Consider the following 23,727-nt stretch of genomic DNA (forward strand, 5'->3'; position numbering starts at 1 on the left):
CACCTTTGGGATTTGTTGCATTGATGTTATCTTCCCATTTACTATATTGGCTCTGATGCTCTATAGCAACTGGTTAGCTTCCGACAGTTTCATTTGCTTGAAGGATTAAAATTTGCCAAAGATTTAAAATGCAGAGAAGACTTTTGAACTAGGAATGTTTGCTCTGTTTATTGCTAAGTTTCCGTAGTTTCTTCCATTCCCATACAAGAGTCGTAAACCACTCCAGAGCACAGAAGGTGAATGAAGAGCTTTAAAATGGGTTGAAAATTTTATTTAATAAAACAGTGAGCAATCATAACATATTTCTCACTCTGAAACCTCTTAAAGTATTTACCTTTTTAAACTGGTTCGATCTTAGCTAAGACTCTGCGGCTCAGAATTGCCACTGAATTCTCTGTGGAAAAGTTTAAATTTTTAGCATCCCTTCTGCAAATCTTCTGTAATTTGGAAAATGAGTAAAACCTATACACACAGACCTCATTGTGAATGGTAGACTAATTGGACTTTTTTTTTGTTTATTAATCAAACCATAGTACCTAGACAGAAATGCAGAGAATAGTTGCATGCAGTACACCAACATGATTTCAAGTCTTCGTGATATATTGAACTTCATCCTTCCATGGTACTATTTTTACTCCCCTGGGTGTGCCAACATAAGCTGCCCTGGATATTAATAGAATTTAACTCTGAACAGTGAGGTGAAGAACAGACTCTGGAGAAAAGTTATCAATAAGCATCCACTCCTAAAAAAATAATTTGCAGTCTCCTTGTTGTTCTCTAATCCTCAGAAAGGTAGAACATTTTCTTTCAACTGTCATGCTAAAGTTGAATTCCAATCTTAACAGATTCTAGGTGTTCAATTGTGGAATTAAGCTGTGTGCATTCACAGTTTCTCCCTCGCCTGTTAATTTAAGCTTTGTTTGCTAGATTTTATAAAGCTTTACTTCTAGGAAATGAAATAGACTTAAACACTGTGTGCTCCTTGCTTCCCTCTCCCCTTACTTTATTTAAAATGTCAAAACATTAAAAAGTAAACTCAAAAATAACAAATAACTTTTTCCCCCTTCCTGTCCTCATTCATCATCTTTTCTGAAGATATTTTATTTCCGCCCTTTTATTTGTATTCATTCCCACTGTTCTTTCTCCTTTTCTTCTCAAAGGATGCAATCTGGCAGCACTGAAATCAATGGGAGTTTTGCCATTGATTTCAATGAGAGAAGGACCAGCGTCTAATTGTACAAAAAACTATTTTACAAACTGTGACACAGAGGCCCACTGGGGTTCACCACTCTGTGTCAGAAACTCTTGTCAGGCTTGACCTACTCACTACACCTCACACACTGTTGTCATGATATATGCCCAACAGACAACCCATTGTGAGCCACAGCAGCATAGCATCTAAAGTACTCAGTGCCGGGGCAGGCAGTGCCACAACTCTTGACTGGTCTGGGTTGAAAGCATCACACAACCCAGTCACTGAAGGGATGGCTTAAGACTAAGCAATAATAAGACCCAGAAGAAACATTTAGAATCCTTGGCTAGATGCGGTGCTATAGACTAGACTGTTCCTTTTGTGCTTTACATGACCCTGATCCGCAACTTTTTGCATGCTAGCAGACTGCTACCCCTGAGCTGAGTCTTCATGAATTCAATAGGGCTGCACATACACACAGCAATCCATTCATGTGTAAGTAGAGTCAAGAACAGGGCCAATGTTTGTAACACTGAAGTCCTGTTGTGGGGAACATCTCCATAATCCCTGGCATGAGCATTTAAGTAAAGAAATGTTTAAAAACAAACAAACAAACCCCACAATAACAGAGAGTGCGAGGGGCTTCTGGTAGGATTAGTGAGTAATTGGTTGTAGACAGTTCAGCAAAAATTATTTAAGCAAAAATAATAGCCCATCTCTGGGGTTTCATGTTTAGTTTTATAAAATTCTTGTGCAACCAAAGCAACACCAAAATACCAGTATCTGGCTATATTCCCTTCATGGAGATAAATTCTTAAACACAAACCAGATAGAAACACAAACCAGTAAAAACAGGGTAACTTTTTTGTCTCTCGAATGCTCTGCACTAGTTTCTTTACAGCAACCCATCTCACAAACCTGAAACCAGCCCAGCCTCTCTTTAAACTTCTGGTCTAAGAAGGCTCAGATGTACCCAGGGCCGGCTCCAGGCACCAGCTTCTCAAGCAGGTGCTTGGGGCGGCCGCTTCGGAGAGGGGCGGCAGGTCCAGGTATTCGGCGGCAATTCGGCGGACGGTCCCTCACTCCGGCTTTTTTTAGATCGCGATCGCGGCTTTTTTGTTTGTTTGTTTGTTTTAACTGCTTGGGGCGGTCAAAACCCTGGAGCCGGCCCTGGATGTACCTAGTTATTGTTGTCCGAAGCTGACTCTGAAAACCTCTGCAGAGGTTTACCCTGAGCAGTCCATGTCACTGTCTAAATTGGTAGAGCTTCCCTGTAACAGGATGGCTGCAGGGCCTTCTCTGGGGAACGCAGAAAGACCTGTATATCTTGACACAGGGCCTAATAGTCTGACATGCTAAGCACCTGTGGAGTTGCTAATTCTGTAAATCTCTTGAGACAGCAACGTATGCAAAACAATAAAGGGAACAATCACCCAGCGGTAAGCACAGGTGCTTCTCAGATGAGACATCCTCTCAATGCCCAACCAATGAAACAGTCTAGGGAGTAAAGTACTGACCACATCCAGCAAGGGGCTGAGCACCCTAAACTCTCATGCATGTTAACTGAAATAGGTGGCTGATGGGACTTCCCAGAGAGTGCTCAGTACTTCACAAGGGCTCAGCCCCAATTCTTTACAGTAGCTAACATAATGAAGACGTGCACATAATTTCCCATTGTGGTTTCATCATTAATTTTCTTTACAAAGTTTTTATCTCCTGTGCTGAAAACTTTTTGTTATTCACAGTTTTGGATTGTCAACAGATGCATCCATAGCAACAATTGCTGATTAAACTGTTTTAGGTTAGTTACAATTTCTTAACTACATCTCTACCTCAATATAACACTGTCCTCGGGAGCCAAAAAAACTTACCGCGTTATAGGTGAAACCGCGTTATACTGAACTTGCTTTGATCTGCCGGAGTGCATAGCCCTGCCCCCCCGGAGCACTGCTTTCCCGTGTTATATCCGAATTCGTGTTATATCGGGTTGCGTTATATCGAGGTAGAGGTGTATTACCAAATCTTCACCCTGTTAAATTCTTTCCCCGCCTTTCCCCAACTCCCCATGAGGCACTGAGACTTCTTTACAGTAACTGCCCCCCTCGCCCTATATTGAAGCCAGCAGTGGAAGCTTGGTACTATGCGGATCATATTAGAAGCAGGCAAAGCACTACTCAGAGGTCTCTCAACCTGGATTGTAGTCAATGGCAGTTGAGGGTACTCAGCACATTTCAGGAGGAGCTCCACACTTTACAGGACCAGGACTTAAGAGAAAATGCTCTTCACTGACCCTGTCAAAGAAATGACAGATCTAGTCATAGGAACGTAAGACCAGTTATACTGGGTCTATTCCTGAGGGCATTCTGCGCCAAAAAAATTCTGTGCACAGTATTTTAAAATTCTGTAAAATTCTGCAAATTTTATTTGTCAGATAAATACTGAGGCTCCAGGATGGTACTGGGGAGCACAGACCACTGGCCGCACAGAGGTGGGAGATCACTGTGCAGCTCCCCTCCCCGGGACATGGACTCAGCAGTGAGACTGCACCCAACCCTGACACAGCGCTAGGACCGGGCCTGTCCCAGAAACACCCCAGGGCCCTGCCCCTCCGTGCCAGGTTCACCAAGTGTGGGAGGCAGGCTCAGCAAGGCAGGATCCAAATATAGAGGGGCTTAGTGTGGTGGATCCAGGTGTCGTGTGAGAGGGTTCTGTGGGGGGGGCAATCTGGGAATGGGCGGCTCAGTGGGGGATCCGGGTGCGGAAGGGATCTGGATGCACAGGGGCTTGTTGGGGGGTTCAGGATGCAATGGTAACGGGACTCTGCAGGGGGGTCCAGGTGAAGGTGGTTGGGGGTCTGGGTGTGGTGGGCTCGGGGGGCCAGATGCTGGGGAAGTGGGGCTCAGTGGGGTAGGTATCCACGTGCAGCCGGTTGGGGCTCGGTGGGGTGGGGATCTGGGTGTGGGGGGCTTGTCGGCGTGGTCCAGGTGCAGGGGGAGTGGGGTTCATTGCGGGGGGTTCTGAGTCCAGGGGGGTGAGGCTTGGTGGGAGGGTCTGGGCATGAGGGGGTCTGGATGCACGGGAGTTGGGCGGATGGAGCAGTAGCTCCCTGTACAGGGATCTCTCCCCCTGCAGCTGTGGAGCAATGGGTGCAGGAAGCCAGGGGAAGGAGGGAGTTTGCAGAGCTTGCTGCAGCCGGGGGAGAAATCTGGAGGTGGGTCTGACCCGGCCCTGGATACCGTGCAGGGGAAGAGGAAGTCCCGGCCTCCCCAGCCCAGCCTAGTCACTGAGCTGGGCGCAGGGTAGGAACCACCAGCCAGGTCTTCCCCAGTCCCGCCTCCTGTCCCACAGTGATTTACCTCTCTGCCAGCTGCCCTGGGCACATGAAACATACTACTGTGGAGGGTCCCATGACCACTCTTGTGGCCTCCCTTTGCTTCCCGGTCAGAAAGTCATTTTTCTGTGGGGAAGCAAAGAAATCTGTGGGAAACATAGATTCTGTGCATGCGCTGTGGCGCAGAATTCCCCCAGGAGTATGGGTCAGACCAAAGGTTCATCTAACCCAGTATCCTGTCTTCTGACAGTGGCTAATGCCAGGTGCCCCAGAAAGAATGAATAGGACATGTAATCATCAAGTGATCCATCCCCTGTCGCTCATTCTCAGCTTCTAGTAAACAGAGGCCAGGGACACCATCCCAGCCCATCCTGGCTAATAGCAATTGATGGACCTATCCTCCATGAACTTAACTACACCTCTACCCCAATATAACGCGGTCCGATATAACGCAAATTCAGATATAACACAGTAAAGCAGTGCTCTGGGGGACGGGGCTGCTTTACCTCGTTATATCCGAATTCATGTTACCGCAAGCGGTTCCTCTGTGCTTGCCCGTTACTTGCTGTGGCCCTCCCTGGGGCCCCACCACCCCAGCTCACCTCCGCTCCACCTCCTCCCATGAGTGTGCCACAACTTGCTTCTCCTCCCTCCCAGGCTTGCCGTGCCAAACAGCTGATTGGCGCGGCAAGCCTGGGGAGGGAGGGGGGGAAAGCGTAGCTGCAGCGCGCTCGTGGGAGGAGGTGGAACGGAGGTAAGCTGGGGTGGGGGGACCCCGGGGAGGGCCGCAGCAAGTAACAGGAGGCGCAGAGGAACTGCTCCCCACTCCAGCTTATCTCCGCCTCCTCCCCTGAGTGCGCCGCCACTGCTCCGCTTCTCTTCCCCCTACCCCCTTCCAGGCTTGACGGGCCAAACAGCTGATTGGCGCGACAAGCCTGGAAGGGAGGGAGGGAGAAGCGGAGCAGCAGCGGCGCGCTCAGGGAGGAGGCGGAGGCTGAGCGGAGGTGAACTGGGGCAGGGAGCAGTTCCTCTCCCTACCCCGATATAACGTGATCTCACCTATAACACGGTAAGATTTTTTGGCTCCTGAGGACCACGTTATATCAGGGTAGAGGTGTAGTTCTTTTTTTTTGTTCGTTTTTGAACCCTGTTATAGTCACATATTGTTCTTCCTGCTTCTCCCCTGGAATGAGAGTTTCTTCATCAGTTACCTGAACTGTATTTAGCGGTTCAGGTAACTGCTTTGCCTTTCTTGGGTGAACAGCAGGGTGACCATATGTCCCGTTTCACCTGGACAGTCCCTTTTTTTTTTAAGTCGTGAACATCAGTTGGCAAGAGAAGACTGGACAAATGAAGGTTTTCCAAAAAAAGGGGTGTGTGACTCCCTAGTAGGACGTGGCAGAACATGTGGGAGGGAGAGCTGCTCGGGCTGGGCCAGCCCCGTGTGGGCAGGTGGTAGAGGGTCTTGGGCCGGCTCTTCACGCAGCGGATGGAAGCAGGACCTTGGGCCGGCCCTGCGTGGGCAGGCAGCAGGGGGGTCTCGTGCCAATCCCACATATGGGGGAGATGGGGGACACCTCAGGCTGGCCCTGCGTGGGCAGGAAGCCAGGAGACCTCTTGCCAGCCCCATGCAGTGTCCCATTTTCCCTTTGGGAAAATATGGTCACCCTAGTGAACAGTGTTCTGCCATTCTTTACCTGCCTTGACGCAATTACCAACTGCAAATCTTCACTTGGAACAAATGTAGTCAGGACCAGAAGGCCAAGGATGCAAAATGTAGTATGACAGGATAAGAGATGAACAGAAAAGGTGCTATATCCCAAATATTTTTAATGTTGGCACAGAGGAATAAGATACTAGATAAATTAGTTTCAGAGTAACAGCCGTGTTAGTCTGTATCCGCAAAAAGAAGAACAGGAGTACTTGTGGCACCTTAGAGACTAACTAATTTATTAGAGCATAAGCTTTCGTGGACTACAGCCCACTTCTTCGGATGCATATCTTCGAAAGCTTATGCTCTAATAAATTAGTTAGTCTCTAAGGTGCCACAAGTACTCCTGTTCTTCTTTTTGTAGATAAATTAGCAGACTTTGTCTGCAAGGAATGTCCCCAGCATTTGCATCCATTGTTAGACCTGCTTTATATAATCTCTCTGGGGTTTGATAATGTCACTGATATTGCTTTAAATGAACAGATGATCATTTTAATGTAATTTGGTATTCACTGTAATAATGTTGATCATGATGAACTAATTGGTTGTTAATTGGTATGGTCGGTATTAATAGGAAATTCATTCTAATTCAGCGATAATTAATGTATTGTTACTTTAAACTGTTTCTCATTTATTCATGAGTCATCGAGAAAGGGGGGAAGAATGCTTCACTAAAGATACTCCAGCAAAACAAGTAAATAATTGAGATTCGTCTCCCAGGAATGATACTATTTTCATAATTAGAATTGTCAGAAGTGCAAGTTTGTTTTTAAGATTATTGGCCTGGATAGATATTTATCACAGTAAATTAGATTCAGTATCTGTGTCTATCTGTATGTGCACCAGTGTCCTGATAATTAGGCAGTGATTTGTAAAACATGAAAATGGTTTCAGTAATTGCTTGAGACTGACTATAAGACTCCAAAATAGTAAGGTTGTTTTTTAAAATATTACTCAGACTACTCCCCCATCAAATGCTACACAATCCCATACACGTTGTAAGTAAACTAGAAACAAAACTACATCATAGTAGTCATAGACAATATGTACATAGTCATATTATAGTATATCCATAGGTATAGTTTAAAGTTGTCAGATCAAAAGAAAGTTCCTAGTGAATTCTCATCAAGTTCACAAATTTGTAACAATATGTGAAAACCTTTATTCTCAGATTTGGTTGTTTACATCCACCCCTTTTGATTGCAAAAATTAATTGTAATCAGGGCAGATCCTTGTTGCTTTATATATGTGGACAGTACTAGCACAATGGCACCCTGCTCTATGACTGTGGCCTTTACGTGATACAATAACACAAATGTTAAATAATAACCAAAGAGATAATAAACAGTGATGGAGAATTTTTCTTTCTTCTTTAGTTTTCTGTCATGGAAAATTGATTTGTTTCTGTGGACTGAGAGAGAGAAGAGAGAAATAAATCCTGATCTTTTCAAACCTCGTGTGCCAACTTTGAACCTGGAACAAATTTTTCCCTTTTTCTGTTTTATAGGGAGGATAGAAATCCCCGGAAATCTGGGGTTACAATGGAACTGCAGTCAGAGCCAGACCCATAACTGTGGTGGCTTTCTCTGGTGGTATTGTAAAGCTGAAGGAATAATAGGAACTTTCAAGTAATGTCAGGAAATGAATTGTCCTGATGGAAGGCAGTAGCTCTGGCACCCGTGCTGCCATAAATTTATTCCATCACCCTCTAAAGTGATTAAAGCAGATTCAAAATGTTAGCATCAGCAGCACCTTTATCCCAAGTAAAGGCTTCTGCTCAGGAAGAAGGGAATTTTACTGAGATCTCTCTCCTTAAGGTTAAATTGACTAGTCACTGAGTTTTGTAAATTATATCCTGCTGCTTCCCACCTACAGGGCATTAATTTTTGCTTATAAGTTACTTAGGCCTGGGCTACATTAGTGAGGCGGTTCGAATTAAGATACGCAACTTCAGCTACGCTATTCGCATAGCTGAAGTCGAAGTATCTTAGTTCGACTTACCTGGCCGTCCTCACGGTGGCGAGTCGACCGCCGCAGCTCCCCCGTCGACTCCGCTTACTCCTCCTGCCAAAGTGGAGTACAGGCGTCGATTTGGGGATTGATTTATCGCGTCTAGACGAAACGTGATAAATCGATCCCTGGTACATCGAACACTACCCGCCGGATCGGCGGGTAGTATAGACGTACCCTTAATCATATGATGATGCAGAAAATTGTTAATGGAAGGGTCTGAGAGTAAAGTATATTAAAGCAGTGTTACTGAGCTACTTTATAAAAATGAAACATCCATTTGCCAATAGCAGCATAGTCTGTAACTTTTTATCCTCACTCAGCACCAGTGCAGAGAAGGAAAGCATAGGAGGCATCAACTTTAAAGTAAAATCTGCAGAGAGTAGCCAATAGCATTGCACTTGTAAAATGTAAGCATTCCTCTCAAATCCAGATCTCTGGTTGAAGATTGTATCTTCCCAGGAGATTCCAGACCTCTTTGATTGCTCAGCATGAAACTAAACCCAGTTACTAACTACTCACCAGCATTCATAGTAATTGGCTCAGTAGAAACTGGGCTTGCTTCTTAGGGCTAGAAGTTGGCCCCTAGTTGAGCTGCATAAAGAATATGCACATCTCCTAACATGCACTTGATTCTCCAGAGTGCCTTCAACTCACATGTTCTCTCAATAGGGTTGCCAACTTTCTAATCGCACAAAACCGAACACCTCTGCCCCGCCCCTTCTCTGAGACCCTGGCCTCGCTTGCTCCATTACCCCCCCCCTTTTGTCACTCACTTTCCCCCACCCTCATTCACTTTTACCAGGCTGGGGTTGGGGTGCAGGAGGAGGGTGAGGGCTCTGGCTGGGGGTGCCGGCTCTGGGATGAGGGGTTTGGGGTGCGGGAGAGGGCTCCAGGCTGGGGTAGAGGGTTGGGATGCTGGGGGAAGGAGGGGGCTCTGGGCTGGGGGTGTGAGCTCTGGGTGAGGTTAGAAATGAGGGATCCAGGCTGGAGAAGGGGGTTGGTGTGTGTGTGGGGGTGAAGGCTCGAGCTGGGGGTGCGTGCTCTGGGGTGGGGCTGGGGATGAGGTTGGGGTGCAGGAGGGGGCTCTGGGCTGGGGCCAAGGGGTTCAGAGTGTGGGAGGGGGTGCGGGCTCCGGCTAGAGGTGTGGATTCTGGGGTGGGACCAGGGATGAGGGGTGCTGGGAGTGTGTGAGGGGTGCAGGTCTGGGAGGGAATTTGAGTGCGGGAGGGGACTCTGGGCTGGACCAGGGGGTAGGGGTGTGGGAGGGGGTTTGGGGTGCAGCGTCCCGGTGGCGCTTACCAAGACTCCCAGGAAGCAGCCACCAGGTCCCTGCAGCCCCTAGACATATGGTTGGGCAGGGAGGATCCACGCACTGCCCTCACGCCTGCAGGCGCCGCCCTCATAGCTCCCATTGGTCACAGTTCCCAGCCAATGGGAGCCGCGGAGCCAGCCCTCAGGGCAGGGACAGCACACGGAGCCTCCTTGGCCGCCCATGTATCTAGGGCAGGGGTTCTCAAACTTTTGTACTGGTGACTCCTTTCACACAGCAAGCCTCTGAGTGTGACCCCCCCCCTAATAAATTAAAAACACTTTTAAATATATTTAACACCATTATAAATGCTGGAGGCAAAGCAGGGTTTGGGGTGGAGGCTGACAACGCATGACCATCCCCCATGTAATAACCTCGCAACCCCCTGAGGGTCCCAACCCCCAGTTTGAGAACCCCTGGTCTAGGGGCTGCAGGGACCTGGCGGCCGCTTCTGGGAGCCTCACAGAGCTAGGGCAGGCAGGGAGCCTGCCTTAGCCACAGGCCGCCACTGAGCCGCTGACCGGACTTTTAACAGCCTGGTTGGTAGTGCCGACTGCAGCTGCCATGGTCCCTTTTTGACCGGGCGTTTCGGTTGAAAACTGGATGCTTGACAACCGTATCTCTCAAGAGGCACTCAGCAGGGTTAGGATCGGCACCAGCATGAGCCGAACTCTGTACAGAGCCACAGGCAGAGAAAAGTCCATGTGTGCGTGCTATTAGTTGTGAATGTTGCGAGCTGCTACTAGGGACCATAGAGCAAGGAGGCGAGAGTCTGTATAAACAGGAAGTAAAGTCAGTCTTGCATTCACTGCAGCTGTGCTGTGCTGTGCTGGGGTTTTGTCATCTGTACAGAATGGATGGTTACAGCAGTTCAAGGTGCTCTCAGTTCCCTCAGAGCCGTGCATGGGCCTAGTTCTGCTCCAAAATGAGTAGTAGCGAGTGGGATAGGAGGAAGGGCTGGGGATACACAGATTCTGTAGATGCCCACTCTGAGGGGGGCTCTATGTCAGTTTTGCTGTGTGTTTCAATAGTTTTCCTTCACTTAGGACATTGGTGAAAACAGCTAAAAATATTGTAGCCAAAGAAGTGTACAGAGTGTTTGGAGATGTGATTACACTGTACTTCAGGCTGCTTGCAGCTTGGGGCAGGAAAAGACCTGTCAGTCACTGGCAGCAGGGCAGTCCCTGGCTCTCTGAAGTTCCCTTGTTTTTTCTGCCTCCATGCCAGGAAGCAGGCAGTTTGGCCAGTCCTCCTGGTTCCAGAGCTTTTCTGAGGAAAAGTCCAAACTTTATTTCACATTTATGAGTGACTAACAATCTGGCTCAAGAACGTGTCCATCCAGTTCCCAGCTGTGTCCTAGGGCTGCATTGGCCTTCTGGGGAGATTGACCTGCTCGGCTCCTTTTCCCCTTTCTGAGGCATTTGTAGTGCCCCTGCGGACGTCAGGGGGAGAGCTAGGCCAAGAAAAGCTAGGGGCCAAAGGAAGGGGCTGTCTCCTGCTTCACCCCCTTTTTGAATGCCTCACTGGGGAGCCTCGCTGGCTCTGTGAGGACAATTCAGCTTCCTGGCTCACAGCCCAGTCTGGATGGGGTTGTTCAGCTCCCTTCCCCCAGGCAGGAAGGGAGCCAGGCGGGACTGGAAAAGCTGGCTCCACAGGACCGTACAAAAGATAGCAAGGAAAGAGCAGCAGTGACACTGGTTTTTTCTTTCTGTTTGACGAGACTATGGCTCTTGGGCAGGAGCAGTGCCAATCTCAGGGCAGAGAAGTCATGTCTCCTGCATTCAGATCTACTAGACAGCCGAGTGGCCATCAATACGTACATTCTACATACTGGCCAGCCAGTCTTTAGCCAGTGCCATTTTTTGGCAGAAGTCTTCTCCACTATTTAGTGCCCAAGGGAAGATGGAGACTATATAGCAGGGATGGCCAACCTGAGCCCGAGAAGGAGCCAGAATTTACCAATGTACATCGCCAAAGAGCCACAGTAATACATCAGCAGCCCCCACATCAGCTCCCTCTCACACTCCCTGCACCTCCCGCCCACCAGCAGCCCCACCGATCAGCACCTCCCTCTCTCTCTCCCCCACCTCCCAATCAGCTGTTCCATGGCGTGCAGGAGGCTCTGGGGGGGTGAGGGGGAAAGAGCGAGGGCACGGCAGGCTCAGGAGAGGGGGCGGGAAGGGATGGAGTGGGGGCAGGGCCTGTGGCAGAGCCAGGGGTTGAGCAGTGAACACCCCCCGGCACATTGGAAAGCTGGCACTTGTAGCTCCAGCCCTGGAATCGGTGCCCGTACAAGGAGCCGCATATTAACTTCTGAAGAGCCGCATGTGGCTCCGGAGCCACAGGTTGGCCACCTCTGCTATATAGTATACTTTTTTAATTCTTTGGATGCTGCTGCTTCCTACTCTGGAGACACTGCTATGAAAATGCTGTTGTAATAGATCTGTCGACCTTAATACAAAGAAGAACATGCAAATGTATCTGTGCTCACATGAAGGTGTGGTTTTTTTCGTTTTGTTTTATTTTTCTTTTTTGGAGTAATAAAATCCACACATCCTACCTGCCCTGGAGACAAACAAATCATCCAGAATGGAGATGACATTCAAAGATTTGGATGTGTTTCAGTAGAAAGAATTTCCTATTCTCTGTAGTAGGAGAAATTGTGCTTTTTTCCTAAAAGTATGGTTAACAACTCTGTACTTAGGAAAATAGGTTTGATATAACTTGGCTGTGGAAACCTTCTCAAATGGGGGCACTTCAGAGAGCCGGACATTTCCCTGCTGTTAGTGACTGACAGGTGTGGTGCTGCCCCCAAGCTGCAAGCAGGCTGATGTACCCGCTGTAATGGATCTGTGAACCTTATTAAACAAAGAAAGGACATTTTCATGTAAGTACAGATACATTTTCCTATTATTAATCCTTCATAACTCAGTCACTTCTCGTCAGAACAACTTCTTGCCAGAAACTCTTAAGACTCTTCTCCTGGAAGCCTATTTCTCTGCCAACTATTTTTTTTTCCCTTTTGTCTCCAAGCATTTGAATATTAGAGCTGTTTTTAAAAAATGCATTTTTTTTATACGAGGGAATATATATTTTTTTCACTCTCCTCTCATTTGAAAAAGGGTAAATTGTTTTTGCTCTCCTGCCCAAAAAAGTAGAAAATCATCTTTAGGCAAAGACCAGGGCTGGAAAATTTCAACCCACTAGATGAATGGTTGTGTAAATTTCAAGAAACTGAAAATGGGGAGTTATTGTGGAAAGCCTAAGTAGGGTTTGCAGAATCTGTCCATTCAGTGGAGTTATAACTAGCATTCTAGCTGTAATAAGAAATCCAACTATTCATGTATTGGAGCAGTAACAGTAAATAGCCTCTAAATCTGCACAGCAATATCTCTTCTACTTTTCTCCATCAATCTATGGTATCAATACACACATGTGCAGCTGTGCACAGGATAAGAAGGCAGCAGCAGATATATTTACACAGACATAATGTACTGTATAAATAGTAAAATCTAAATATAAGAGTGTAAATTGATGGATTGATTTACAAAATTGGTTCCTTGAAATAGTCTGGATTGTAAAATCCTGTACCAACAGTTTGAGTTTCTAGCTCTTACAAAAGTCTGAAAACATCATTAATTAGCAGGTGAAGTAAAAGATTAGAAGTAGAGGATGTGAGTTACATTGATGAGTTCTATATTGACTCCTATTCACTCTACAAATGAGATGCTAAAATTATAGCTCTATATTAAGTATTGTGGCACTTGTTGATGCCGCTGTAGTTCAGGGTCAGACTTTCCATTAGGAGAGCTGATTTTTCTGGGATTTATAAAGGCCATTTAACATTGCATTGTGGCTGACATTTTGTTTGTAACTTGCCAAACCAGGTATGTATTTTCCTAAAAACAAAGAGCCACAACATGCAGGTAGGAAACGTCAAATGCTGTTAACGGTTTCATTTTAAAAGGCCAACTGTTGCCAGTCACTTGGTCTTAGTGCTAACTGTAGCTATCTGTTTTAAATGTAAAACGGCAAAATAAAAGAATTTTGATTAGCAGCTAATACGTGGTTAAGCATGGGTTTTATTAAAAGTGTTAACAACACTTTAGGTGAAATCTTGGCCGCACTGAAGTCATGTGGAGGTGCTCCGGGAGGTAAATGTTACAAGGAGCCTCTCCCCCAACCTCTGTGCACAGTACATAATGAAACTGTGAAGTTATGAGAAGTTTAAGAACCCCCTGCGGCTAGAGCCACTGCTTTCATTGTAGAGGGGTAGGACCATAACCTAGCTCTTGTTCCCCACTTGCCAGCTGAACTGGCCTGGCATGGATGAGACTGTTAGCTGAATCTCTCCAAGAGTAGAGCCATACCCCCAGTGCATGACTATGGCTTATAACCCAGCCCTGGTAACATTAACATTGTAGGCTCTATTATTACTGTTTATAGAGTGTTGGTATACATGGCACATAGAGGAAATGGTTATAAATCCATGAGAGCATGAAGTCTACAGGTAGTAAGAGAATAAACCAGGATAATGCAATAGAGTTGCAAATTCAGAATTGGGCATGCTCATTGAAACCAAACTGCTTTATAAAGGTTTCTTGTAGGACGGGGGGATGGAGCTCGATACCCATTAATTGAGAGGCTATTATAAGCATCAAGGGGGTGGCATGAAAGAAGGTAGGAAATGTCCTGTGTCGGCTTGGCCCGTTGCACATCAGGTATGGGTAGGTGGAAGCGAACAAGCAGAGATGTGAAAAGTGCTGAGAGGTCGTAGGATAGAGGAGGACATAAGGGAAGTGATGTAGACAGGTGTTGAGTTATTGCTTCACAGATAAGGAGACCCGTTGAGCAGAATGGGCAAGTGAGTGTAGAAATTAAAAAAATGAGAAGACTTGGTCTGGACAGTGGAGAGGAAACTCAGCTTGGCAGCTGCATTTTAGTTTGACTCGAGGAGAGCCAGGTGACAAATGGAGAAGGCTAGTAGCACCGGCTTACTCTGTGATCTCTAATACATATGGACATGCAGAAATATAATTATAGTATTGAAGGAGCTATGAAATGCAAGTGCCACTTTAAAATCCTTTTAGATTTTTTTTTTTATTGCCACCATATGGCATGTTGTTAATTGAAAAGCAGCTGATGTCTCTCTTGCATTGTTGTTGGCATCCTAACACCCCAGAAGGGGACGCACTTCTGTGTGATAGGCAAAATGACTCATAAAAAGAAAGTAAAATGTGTAAATTAGTTTAGAATGCATTTGGATGAAGGGTTCTAGAAAAATGCAACAGTTTTTGAGATATTGGGGCCATCCTAATATTGATATGTTTTACAGAACACTGCCTATTAACGCTTGATTTTCAAGTCCGACTGCATCTTTAGTTTTATAATCAGAAGAAAATATTCAATTTCACCTGTCTTGCCAATTTTATCTTATTTGCAAACCAGACTGGGTCTGTGTCAGTGGGCAGACTGCTAAATAGAAGGTGCAAATCAACCACAGACTAAAAATAGACATATGATAGAATACACCACAAGTAGCTGGTATTTTGACATATGGAAAAATATAACACACTTAGTTTTATGATACTCTAGGCAGCCAAGAAAAAGATTAGACTAAAGAAGCCATAATAGTATGCAGGTGGAAAATGAGACTATAAAGAACTGAACCAAAATTTAAAAAAAAAGCAGAATGTAAAAAGATAAAATAGGAAAATTGTGGGAGAGGAAAATAAGACATTGAAGGAATTCAGTAGGAGAAACTTGATGAAAAGGGGGATAAATTCAGATTAATATTCTGGGGGATTTTGTGTTCTGTATCTGCCAAAGGCACTACGGTATTTTCTATGAAAGCAAATTTATTAAAAAACAAAACAACAAAAACACAACACCATCATATGGCGAACTCTAAAGTCCATTAAAATAATATTGTCAAGAAGAATCCCCACATATCAGGACAGGTTATTGAAAAAAATTCCTCTCCTTTTACTTGGGAAGCCACTAATGTAGAAATATAGATTCCAAAAATGAAATTAAAATATTGTCAAATCATTAGAATCCACCACAGGAACATTTAAAGGGACACTATCAACTTGAAATTCAGTCACTTTAAAAGAAAACTGAGTCAAGTTGTTTCAGCAATTGCATTTGTCCCTGACTCCCCAGGCAGTTTTTCTGGGTTTACTATCACGTTTTCCTATTTTCCTCTTTTAAAATCATTTTATTTCCCCTCTTGTTGTGCTAAACAAGAGGGGGAACTGATTAACTATGTGGGAGAAACAGTGAAACTGACTATGCACAAATATCCAAGGTAAACAAACTGGAAAAGAACAATTTTTTTCCTTCTGTTTTTGCTCTAGTCATGCAGTTATTGTCTTATTAGGTCTTTCTTACTATTAGTGGTGGGATAAAAATAAAGGCAGACAGAAGTGCAATTTTAAGTTGATAGTGTCCCTTTTAAAATTAAGGGGTCAGAATTTTAGTGCTGGCTTTTTTTAAAGGGGTGCACTTTCAAGCCAGCATATAATTGCATCCACATTTTTGCAAATGCAGTGAATTGTGGGCACTGATATTACCAGTTGGACATCTGCTCAGGAGGCCACGTTGAGGAGGGGTCCGTTTTCCCATTCTATTAAACCTTCTGTGACTGTGCTTTAAATGCAGGAATCAACATAGTATCTATTTAATATATGTTGTATACAGTATTCGTGTTTGAAAGCTCCAATTCAAAGCACATTGAAGTCTTTGGGAATCTTGTTACAGAGAATTACTAATTCTAATACATATGACTTCCATGATCCCATCAGGATAGTGAGAGCAAAGCCTTTGGTGATACTGGTCTGCTCCTGCTACTGAGAGGGGAAAAATATTCCCTCTGGGGGTTCCAGTTTTGAGAGATGTTGGTATAGGCACTTCCCTCAGGTGTGCTACTGCGCTACATTTGGGATAATTATTGGCATTCATTAGCTAAGAAGCGCTGCTACAAGATATTACAAAATTAACATTTCAGCGTAGCCAAGGGTACCAAATTGTTTAGAGAACCTGCGGTAACACCAAACGTCCTTGCATGCAGTCGGTTTGCATTTTAAGGGGGAAAAATTAAAAATAAATGTCAAGTAAAGAAATGTAATTTGTCTCCACATTTTGTTTCTTTAATTAATAAATTAACAAGCTTTTAAAAATCACAAGTCTGATGGCTCATATTGACCATTGTTTACTTTTTTGTTAACTCTAAGCTTGAATATAAAGTGTCTTTTCCTGTCAGTTTTCTCTTGTTTTTGATTTGACAATCATGAATTCCCCTGCTTCTTGCCTTGAATCAAACTGAAATCAACATGACTGAACTTATTTTAATAATTACTTTGACAGATATTTTAAAAATGAAATGGACACTATAGTATTTGCAAGACTCTATATTGCAAATCTGTAAAATGGGTACAACAATTGCCTATCTCTAAAGATGGGGGGATAGGCTTAGTTAATTATATTTGTAAAGTGGTAGTGTGTTGATGCAGTTTTTATTCGTGCTGCAACTACTTCTGTCTGAATTTTTATTGACCTTGTACACATGCTCTGACCATAAAGCACTTTAAATTATTTGCCTGAAAGGTTCTGTGTAAATACAAAGTAACTGTAGAAGTATTATCACACTAGATTGCACCACAACATTTTGCTTCCAAAGTTTTAAAACTTTACTTTTTACAGGAAGTACACATTTGAGCTTTGCGCACGTTGAAGTGCATTACCTATAATTAAACAGGAATACTTGTGGCACCTTAGAGACTAACAATCCTTTTTGCGGATACAGACTAACACGGCTGTACTTTGAAACCTACCTATAATTAAATATGCATTTTCAAACAAAATCAAAACTTTTAGACTTTTAAAGACAACTAAATGGATTCGCTTCTCAGAGGACACAATCCAAAATGGCAGCTAGGATTTATTAGACTTGGAAAACCCTGATGTTTTTCCTTATGGGGCTGAGGCACTTTTAACATAAGGATACTGTATGTAGTGCTCTTTGATATTAAAAGCTACATAGATGGTGGAAAAAATGGTGTGGTACCTTTTTTAGTTTATTTAAGATGTATAAAGAAGGTCTGAAAGGTAGTGTGGGCTTTTTGTTGTTATTGTTTTTAACTTAGAAATATCAGGCTCTGCCTGTCTTGTTTGCTGGAGGCTTCCTTAAAGGAGCAGAGAAATGGAGAGAGGATTTTATTGAAGGCAGGGGTGTTGACTCTTTAACAAAGATATTTTTCTTCCAAACTGTATATGAGGTTTTTGAGTTGAATAGAGATTAACAAAAAAAAAAAAAACAAAAAAACAAAAAAAAAAAAAAACACAGAACAGAGCATTTGAAAAGTTCTGAACAAGCAATTATCTTTGCTCTTCAATTACTCAGCACTTCTTGTCATAATCTTACTAGTTGTCTAGTTCTCCATAGAGTATTCTTGAGAAACAAACAGGCAAGGTGAAACCAGAAATTCTCATATAAAAACAAGCAGGAAAAAACATTTGTATTTAAAAAAAAAAAAGTATTATCAGGCCCACTTCTACATCGAAAAGAAGCAAAGAGCAATTGAAACCCCAGTGTTATTTTCTCATATTTTGCAGGTCACCCTTTAAACATTTTGATTTATGCCTGCCATTACAGATGACATTACAGCAGTGCACATGCTATAGTTGTTTGATATTTTGGTCATGCCGGTGGAATACAAGAACATAATTAGGGCATTGCTTGTGCAAACTGGCACGGTTCCTCCAACTTCAATGGAACTGCACTGATTTACTCCAAGCAAGGGCATGGCCCATTAGTGGTGGGAGCTTACGCCCCATAAAGAGTAGCTGTGCTTTAATTTTGATTTCTAGCAACAAAGGCTAAATAATATTCAAAATATAATCAATTCCCTAGTGCTTTTCTGTCTTTGTCACTGTTGTGTTGCCCTGGATACAGCTTAGCAAACTTTAAAAATTTTTACAACAGATCCTGAGCTGATGCAAATCTGCATAACTTCCCTGAAGTCAATGGAGCTTGGTTTGATTCAGTTAAGGGTCAAAAATATTTGAATACTTCCTCCTGGCCCCGGCTGAGGCACATAAGCAGGGCAACATGAGGAAAGCTTGCATTGCTTCTGCTCATGCTTTCTGAAACCTGTTTTGTGACTAAAGAGAGGAGTTTGATCTCTAGGGCAGTAAACCTGGTACCCCTTACGAGTTCTCAGTTCACATTAAAAATTGTTTAAAAGAAAAAAAGAGCCAGAATTGAATACAAGCTGCTCTATGTGTCCCCACTCTGCAGATGCACTCAGAGATGTCCTTACTATGTTTTGTTTTCAAACAGGAAAAGCCAACAACAATGTACTATGGGATGAGGACTCCGTAGAATACATGCCTGCCAACCCAGTCAGGATCGCATTTGTCTTGGTTGTTCATGGCAGAGCTTCTCGGCAGCTCCAACGCATGTTTAAGGCTATTTACCATAAAGACCATTTCTATTACATTCATGTTGACAAGGTAATATATCACTGGTTATAAATTGCCTGTCTCACCATTTGTCAATCTGTCCATCTTTGTCACCTTCTCCAACATTCTTTTTATCTCTGCTGCATACGGTATGTATCACTTTTTGTTTTTCCGTCTGTTCTATGTTTTATGCCCGACTGTATTTTTTGTTTTTTAAATCTTTCCTTCTGTGACTGCCTTCATTTCTCCTTGTGTCTATGGTATCTGTCCATATCTGTCTGTCCTATGTTTTGTAGCGATACCTGATAAGTCATTGTAGGCTCTGATGTACATTTAAAGTGGAATCAGTGCTCCCCAGGGGAGATCAAAGAGAATAAAACAAAGGGGGCTCTTGACGCTTTCAAATTAGCTTGCACTTTGTTCTTTAGCACATCTTACAGGGGAAATGGCTAGCAATTGTTGAGTTTTGTTGGGAGTATATTTGCTAGATAAATTACCAAATCCCAGATACCATTCACAGGTCTCAATGTATTTTAAAAAAACAAGGAGGAATCCTTTTGGCACCTTAGAGACTGTTTTTAATAACATTAAACTGACTGCAACCCAGAATCAACTGATCTGAAAAACGTCAGGTTTTAAGATGTTCAGTTGGTTAGAGAACACAAGCGGGGAGGATCCTTTCATTTTATTTGTTTTCCTAGTCTGCTGAACGTTTTACTTTCTTTCCCTGTAAAGCGATCCAATTACCTACACCGGAAAGTGCTCCAGTTTGCTAGCCAGTATCCGAATGTGAGAGTCACCCCTTGGCGAATGGCAACTATCTGGGGAGGAGCAAGTCTTCTGTCCACCTATCTACAGAGTATGAGGGATTTAATTGAGATGAATGACTGGCCCTGGGATTTCTTCATTAATCTTAGTGCCGCCGACTATCCCATCAGGTATGGTGACCCCTTTTTAAAATGTGTATTTTTCCTTCATAAATGAACAATGGACTTTTAATGCGATATAGGCCAAAATTTTCTGTACTGTGATGCAAGAAACAGAGGAACATTCAACCAGGACACCAGTTTCATCAGTCCCTAGCAGGAAGCTCAGTGCTGTAGCTTCTCCCTATCTCAAAAAGAAAAACATATTTCATTGTCACTGAGTCCGGCATCAACACTTTTGCTACCGAGGCAATGGCACCCCAAGCACAAAAGCACTCTCTGTGCACCCTGTTTTCATGCTTGGGACTGCCTGTAGCTAGGTGGCTCAGGAGCGTTGATTCTTCAGTTTGTGAACCTCAAACGTGAAGAAAATTATCCCACACAGAACTCTGGTAAGCAGTTTGCTACTGCTGGACTTTGTGTTTCAAGAAATTTGGAAGATATGCTTATAGATAGATTCCATCAGAGAAATGTTGTGGTATTCCTTTTTTGGTGCTTTACTGCTCAGGATAATGATGATAGAAGTGACAAATAAGTTGCTGGGAATCATATATATCTTCAGCACCAACTGTTGCCTGACTAACTTCATTCAGATGGCATCAGACATAGAAGTTCACGGATCACCACATGACCAGGCTTGTGATTCTAAGTGAAACTATGGAGTTACAGAACTCGTGCCCCACAGCTGCATTCAATAAGTTTCACTAAACTGTGCATAAATAGATTCTCGGTTAAAAAAACCTAAAACTGCGTAAACAGTTATTTTTAGGCTGCAAAAATTATGAAGAACAGAACATTCTCCTTTTAACTTTTACTCCCTACCATGTCGAAAGGAATTAAGAAAGGGGAAGTGGCTTGGTTGGGTCATTTTTTTTACATGTGATTATGCCGTAAAGTGTTCCTGATAATACTAGCATCTCATATTCCATTTGCTCTGTCATAGTCTTTCATCTCAAAAACTTCCACAGCACCTCACAAATTATGAGCCAAACCCTTAAGTCCATACTCAAAAACTCTCCTTCAAGTTATGTTTGAAGTCAGTGGAAGTTTTTGCCTGAGTAAAGATATAGTGAAAACTGAATAAGGGCTTCAGGATTTGGGTACCATACATATCCATTACCAGTGAAATGCAGCCAGCTCTGCGGATGTGTGCAGCAGCCAGGAAAGTACCGTGAAAGAGTAAGAACCTTAGAGAGTGTGTGTGTGATCTGAATGCAGGAATTTGAAATAGGAACTCCAGATTTTTAATATTGGATGATTGAGACCCTTTCTGTAGACTTGGGGAAGTCTCTTAACAAATATGACTCATTATTCCACCTCTCAAGTGGAGACAATAACGATCACCTACCTGCATCCCTCACTTAGTTGTTTAGGAGGACTAAATTGTTTCTTCATCTAGAGTACTTTCAAGCTGAGGAGTGTTATACTGATCCCAAGCAGTAGTGTAATGGAAGGCACAGCACACCAATGGTGAGGGGAGATGATAGGGGACATATGGTCCAAGGACACTCTTTACAGGGTGGCAGATTCTAGGGACCTGGATAGGAATGAGTCTGATATTAGGTGCTAGAGCTCTGGAAGTCCAGTGTAACTAGTTCAGAGTTATTCTAATAGCTGCATCTTGTTAGCTCTAACCATGATATATGAAGGAATGGGCAGAGGAACTAGAGACTGGAATTTTATGGTGACAGCATGTCGGCTCAAAAATCTGCACTGGGGTATCTATTGTGAGATTGGGGCCATGATCGGTAACATTCTGTACTATATTTAGTGCCCTCTGGGGTAAGTTTAAATAGAGAGCCAAACTTGGCTGGTAATTTATAAACATGGCCATAAACTGTCCCAGTATAGCTGAGACTCTGGCCAGCCCTATCTTAATAGAGTCACAATTATAATATAGTGTTATTTAACATTTTTTTCAATAGTGGAAGCCCTAAACAAGGGCAGTTAGAGTGTAGACATTACAACACAGTTTTCTTCCCAGCAGTGGAAATTATCCTGAAGTTCCACTTCTCTGTTGTTTTGAAATCGCATCTGGGTTCTCAACTGTAGGTCACTGGTCGGAAGTCACACTTCCCATTTCTCTCAAAATACTCTAATTTCAGAATTTACGCAAACATGTCAATCATCTAGAAGCTGCACTTCAAAGAACACTCTTTATTTTTAAATGTTGTTTCATTAATAACTGAGATATAGGTGTAGTTAAAAGAAATTCAAATACATATTTTTATCATTATAAACCCTGTAAAATGTTATCCCATCAAAAATATATGCAAATATATGAATATGCAATATTCATTTTCAAAGTGGAGATGCTATATATTGGTGTTCTTCACAATCTTTAGGAAGACATTTCCTCCACGGTTGTAGACCATGTCGGAAGCTGCATATTATTACAAGAAATAACAAGAAAAGGATTTGTGGGTTTTTTTCTTTCCTTCAGATGCCATACTGTGATTTGCCAGCTAATAGACTAAAAGCAGTTTATACTTCTTACTCTGGTTAGTTATATTGCAATTGTTTTGTTAGGTTTCCCAGCATAAGAACATATGAATTTTGTGGATTAATATATTTTATCCAGGGCAGCTCCACATTAAGCTTTCACTTCCCATCTGTCATCCCATCTGTGACACTGAAACCCCTACTCCTTCTCTTCTGATAGATGCATGCTAAGCCAACCTTGTAAGACAGCACAACACGCTATAGAGCAGGGTCAGTACTATATTATATTGTGAAGCCCAAATCTCTCTGACAAATTGCCTGGTGTGTTCATGGGTTACATTACAGTTGCAAATATCTCTTTCTCATTTATCCCCACAAGAATCATCCAGAGGTGGGTACTGAAAATTATTAGAGGCATGAGAAGATACCGCATGAGAGGTCAATGAGAAGACTGGGACTATTCAATTTAGAGAAGTGACCATAGGCGCCGACTCCGGGCGTGCTCCGGGGCTGGAGCACCCACAGGGAAAAATTAGTGGGTGCTCTGCCCCCACTGGCAGCCAAGCTCCCCTCACCCCCTGCTCCTCCTCCTTCTCCTCCCCCTTCCCTGAGCGTGCCGCATCCCTGCTCCTCCACCTACCTCCCAGCGCTTCCCGCCCAGCTGTCGCCACACAGCTGTTTGGCAGCATTAGCACGCTCCAGGAGGGAGAGGGAGGAGCGGGAACGCGGCACGCTCAGGGGAGGAGACGGGGAAGTGGCAGGGCCAGGGTGGGGATTTGGGGAAGGAGTTGGAATAGGGGCAGGGAGGGGACGGAGTTGGGGCGGGGACTTCATTAAGGGGTTGGAATGGGGGAGGGGCAGGGCAGGCACGGGGCCTCATGGAAGGTGAGGAGTGGCAGCGGGGGCAGAGAGGGGGGTCGAGCACCCACGGGAAAGAGGGGAAGTCGGGACCTATGGAAGTGGCAAGTAAACATGTGTAAAACAATGAATGGGCTAGAGAAGGTAAACTAAGTGTTCCTACTAACTCTTTCTCATACGCTAATGCTTAGCTCTTGGGGCAGAGACTGTCTTTTTGTTCTGTCTTTGTACAATACCCAGCACAACAGGATCCTAGACCATGACTGGGACTCCTGAATGCTATGGCAATGCAAGTCATAATAATGAATACAGTACAACAAAGAAACATTTAGCCAAATTTATAAGCAAAAACTTTCCTTTAATCACTAGGCAATTGGCAATTTGAGGTCCTACATGAAATGATTGGTTAGTGTCCGATTCTCAGCAGCATGGATCAGCATTATAACTGGCATCCTTGTTAACATCCTAAGTGCCAAGCTC

At 43.8% G+C, this 23,727-nt stretch overlaps 1 protein-coding gene across 1 annotated transcript in view; it reads left to right on the forward strand.

The window, feature by feature from the left end:
- Positions 1-23,727, forward strand: part of XYLT1 (xylosyltransferase 1) — a 321,898-nt gene that overhangs the window by 198,587 nt on the left and 99,584 nt on the right. The window contains exons 4-5 of the mRNA XM_054042319.1: positions 18,900-19,072; positions 19,757-19,959. Coding sequence (XP_053898294.1) covers positions 18,900-19,072; positions 19,757-19,959 — 376 coding nt within the window. The remainder of the gene's footprint in view (positions 1-18,899; positions 19,073-19,756; positions 19,960-23,727) is intronic.

Source organism: Malaclemys terrapin, chromosome 10 (assembly GCF_027887155.1).
Source record: "Malaclemys terrapin pileata isolate rMalTer1 chromosome 10, rMalTer1.hap1, whole genome shotgun sequence".
NCBI lineage: Eukaryota > Metazoa > Chordata > Testudines > Emydidae > Malaclemys > Malaclemys terrapin.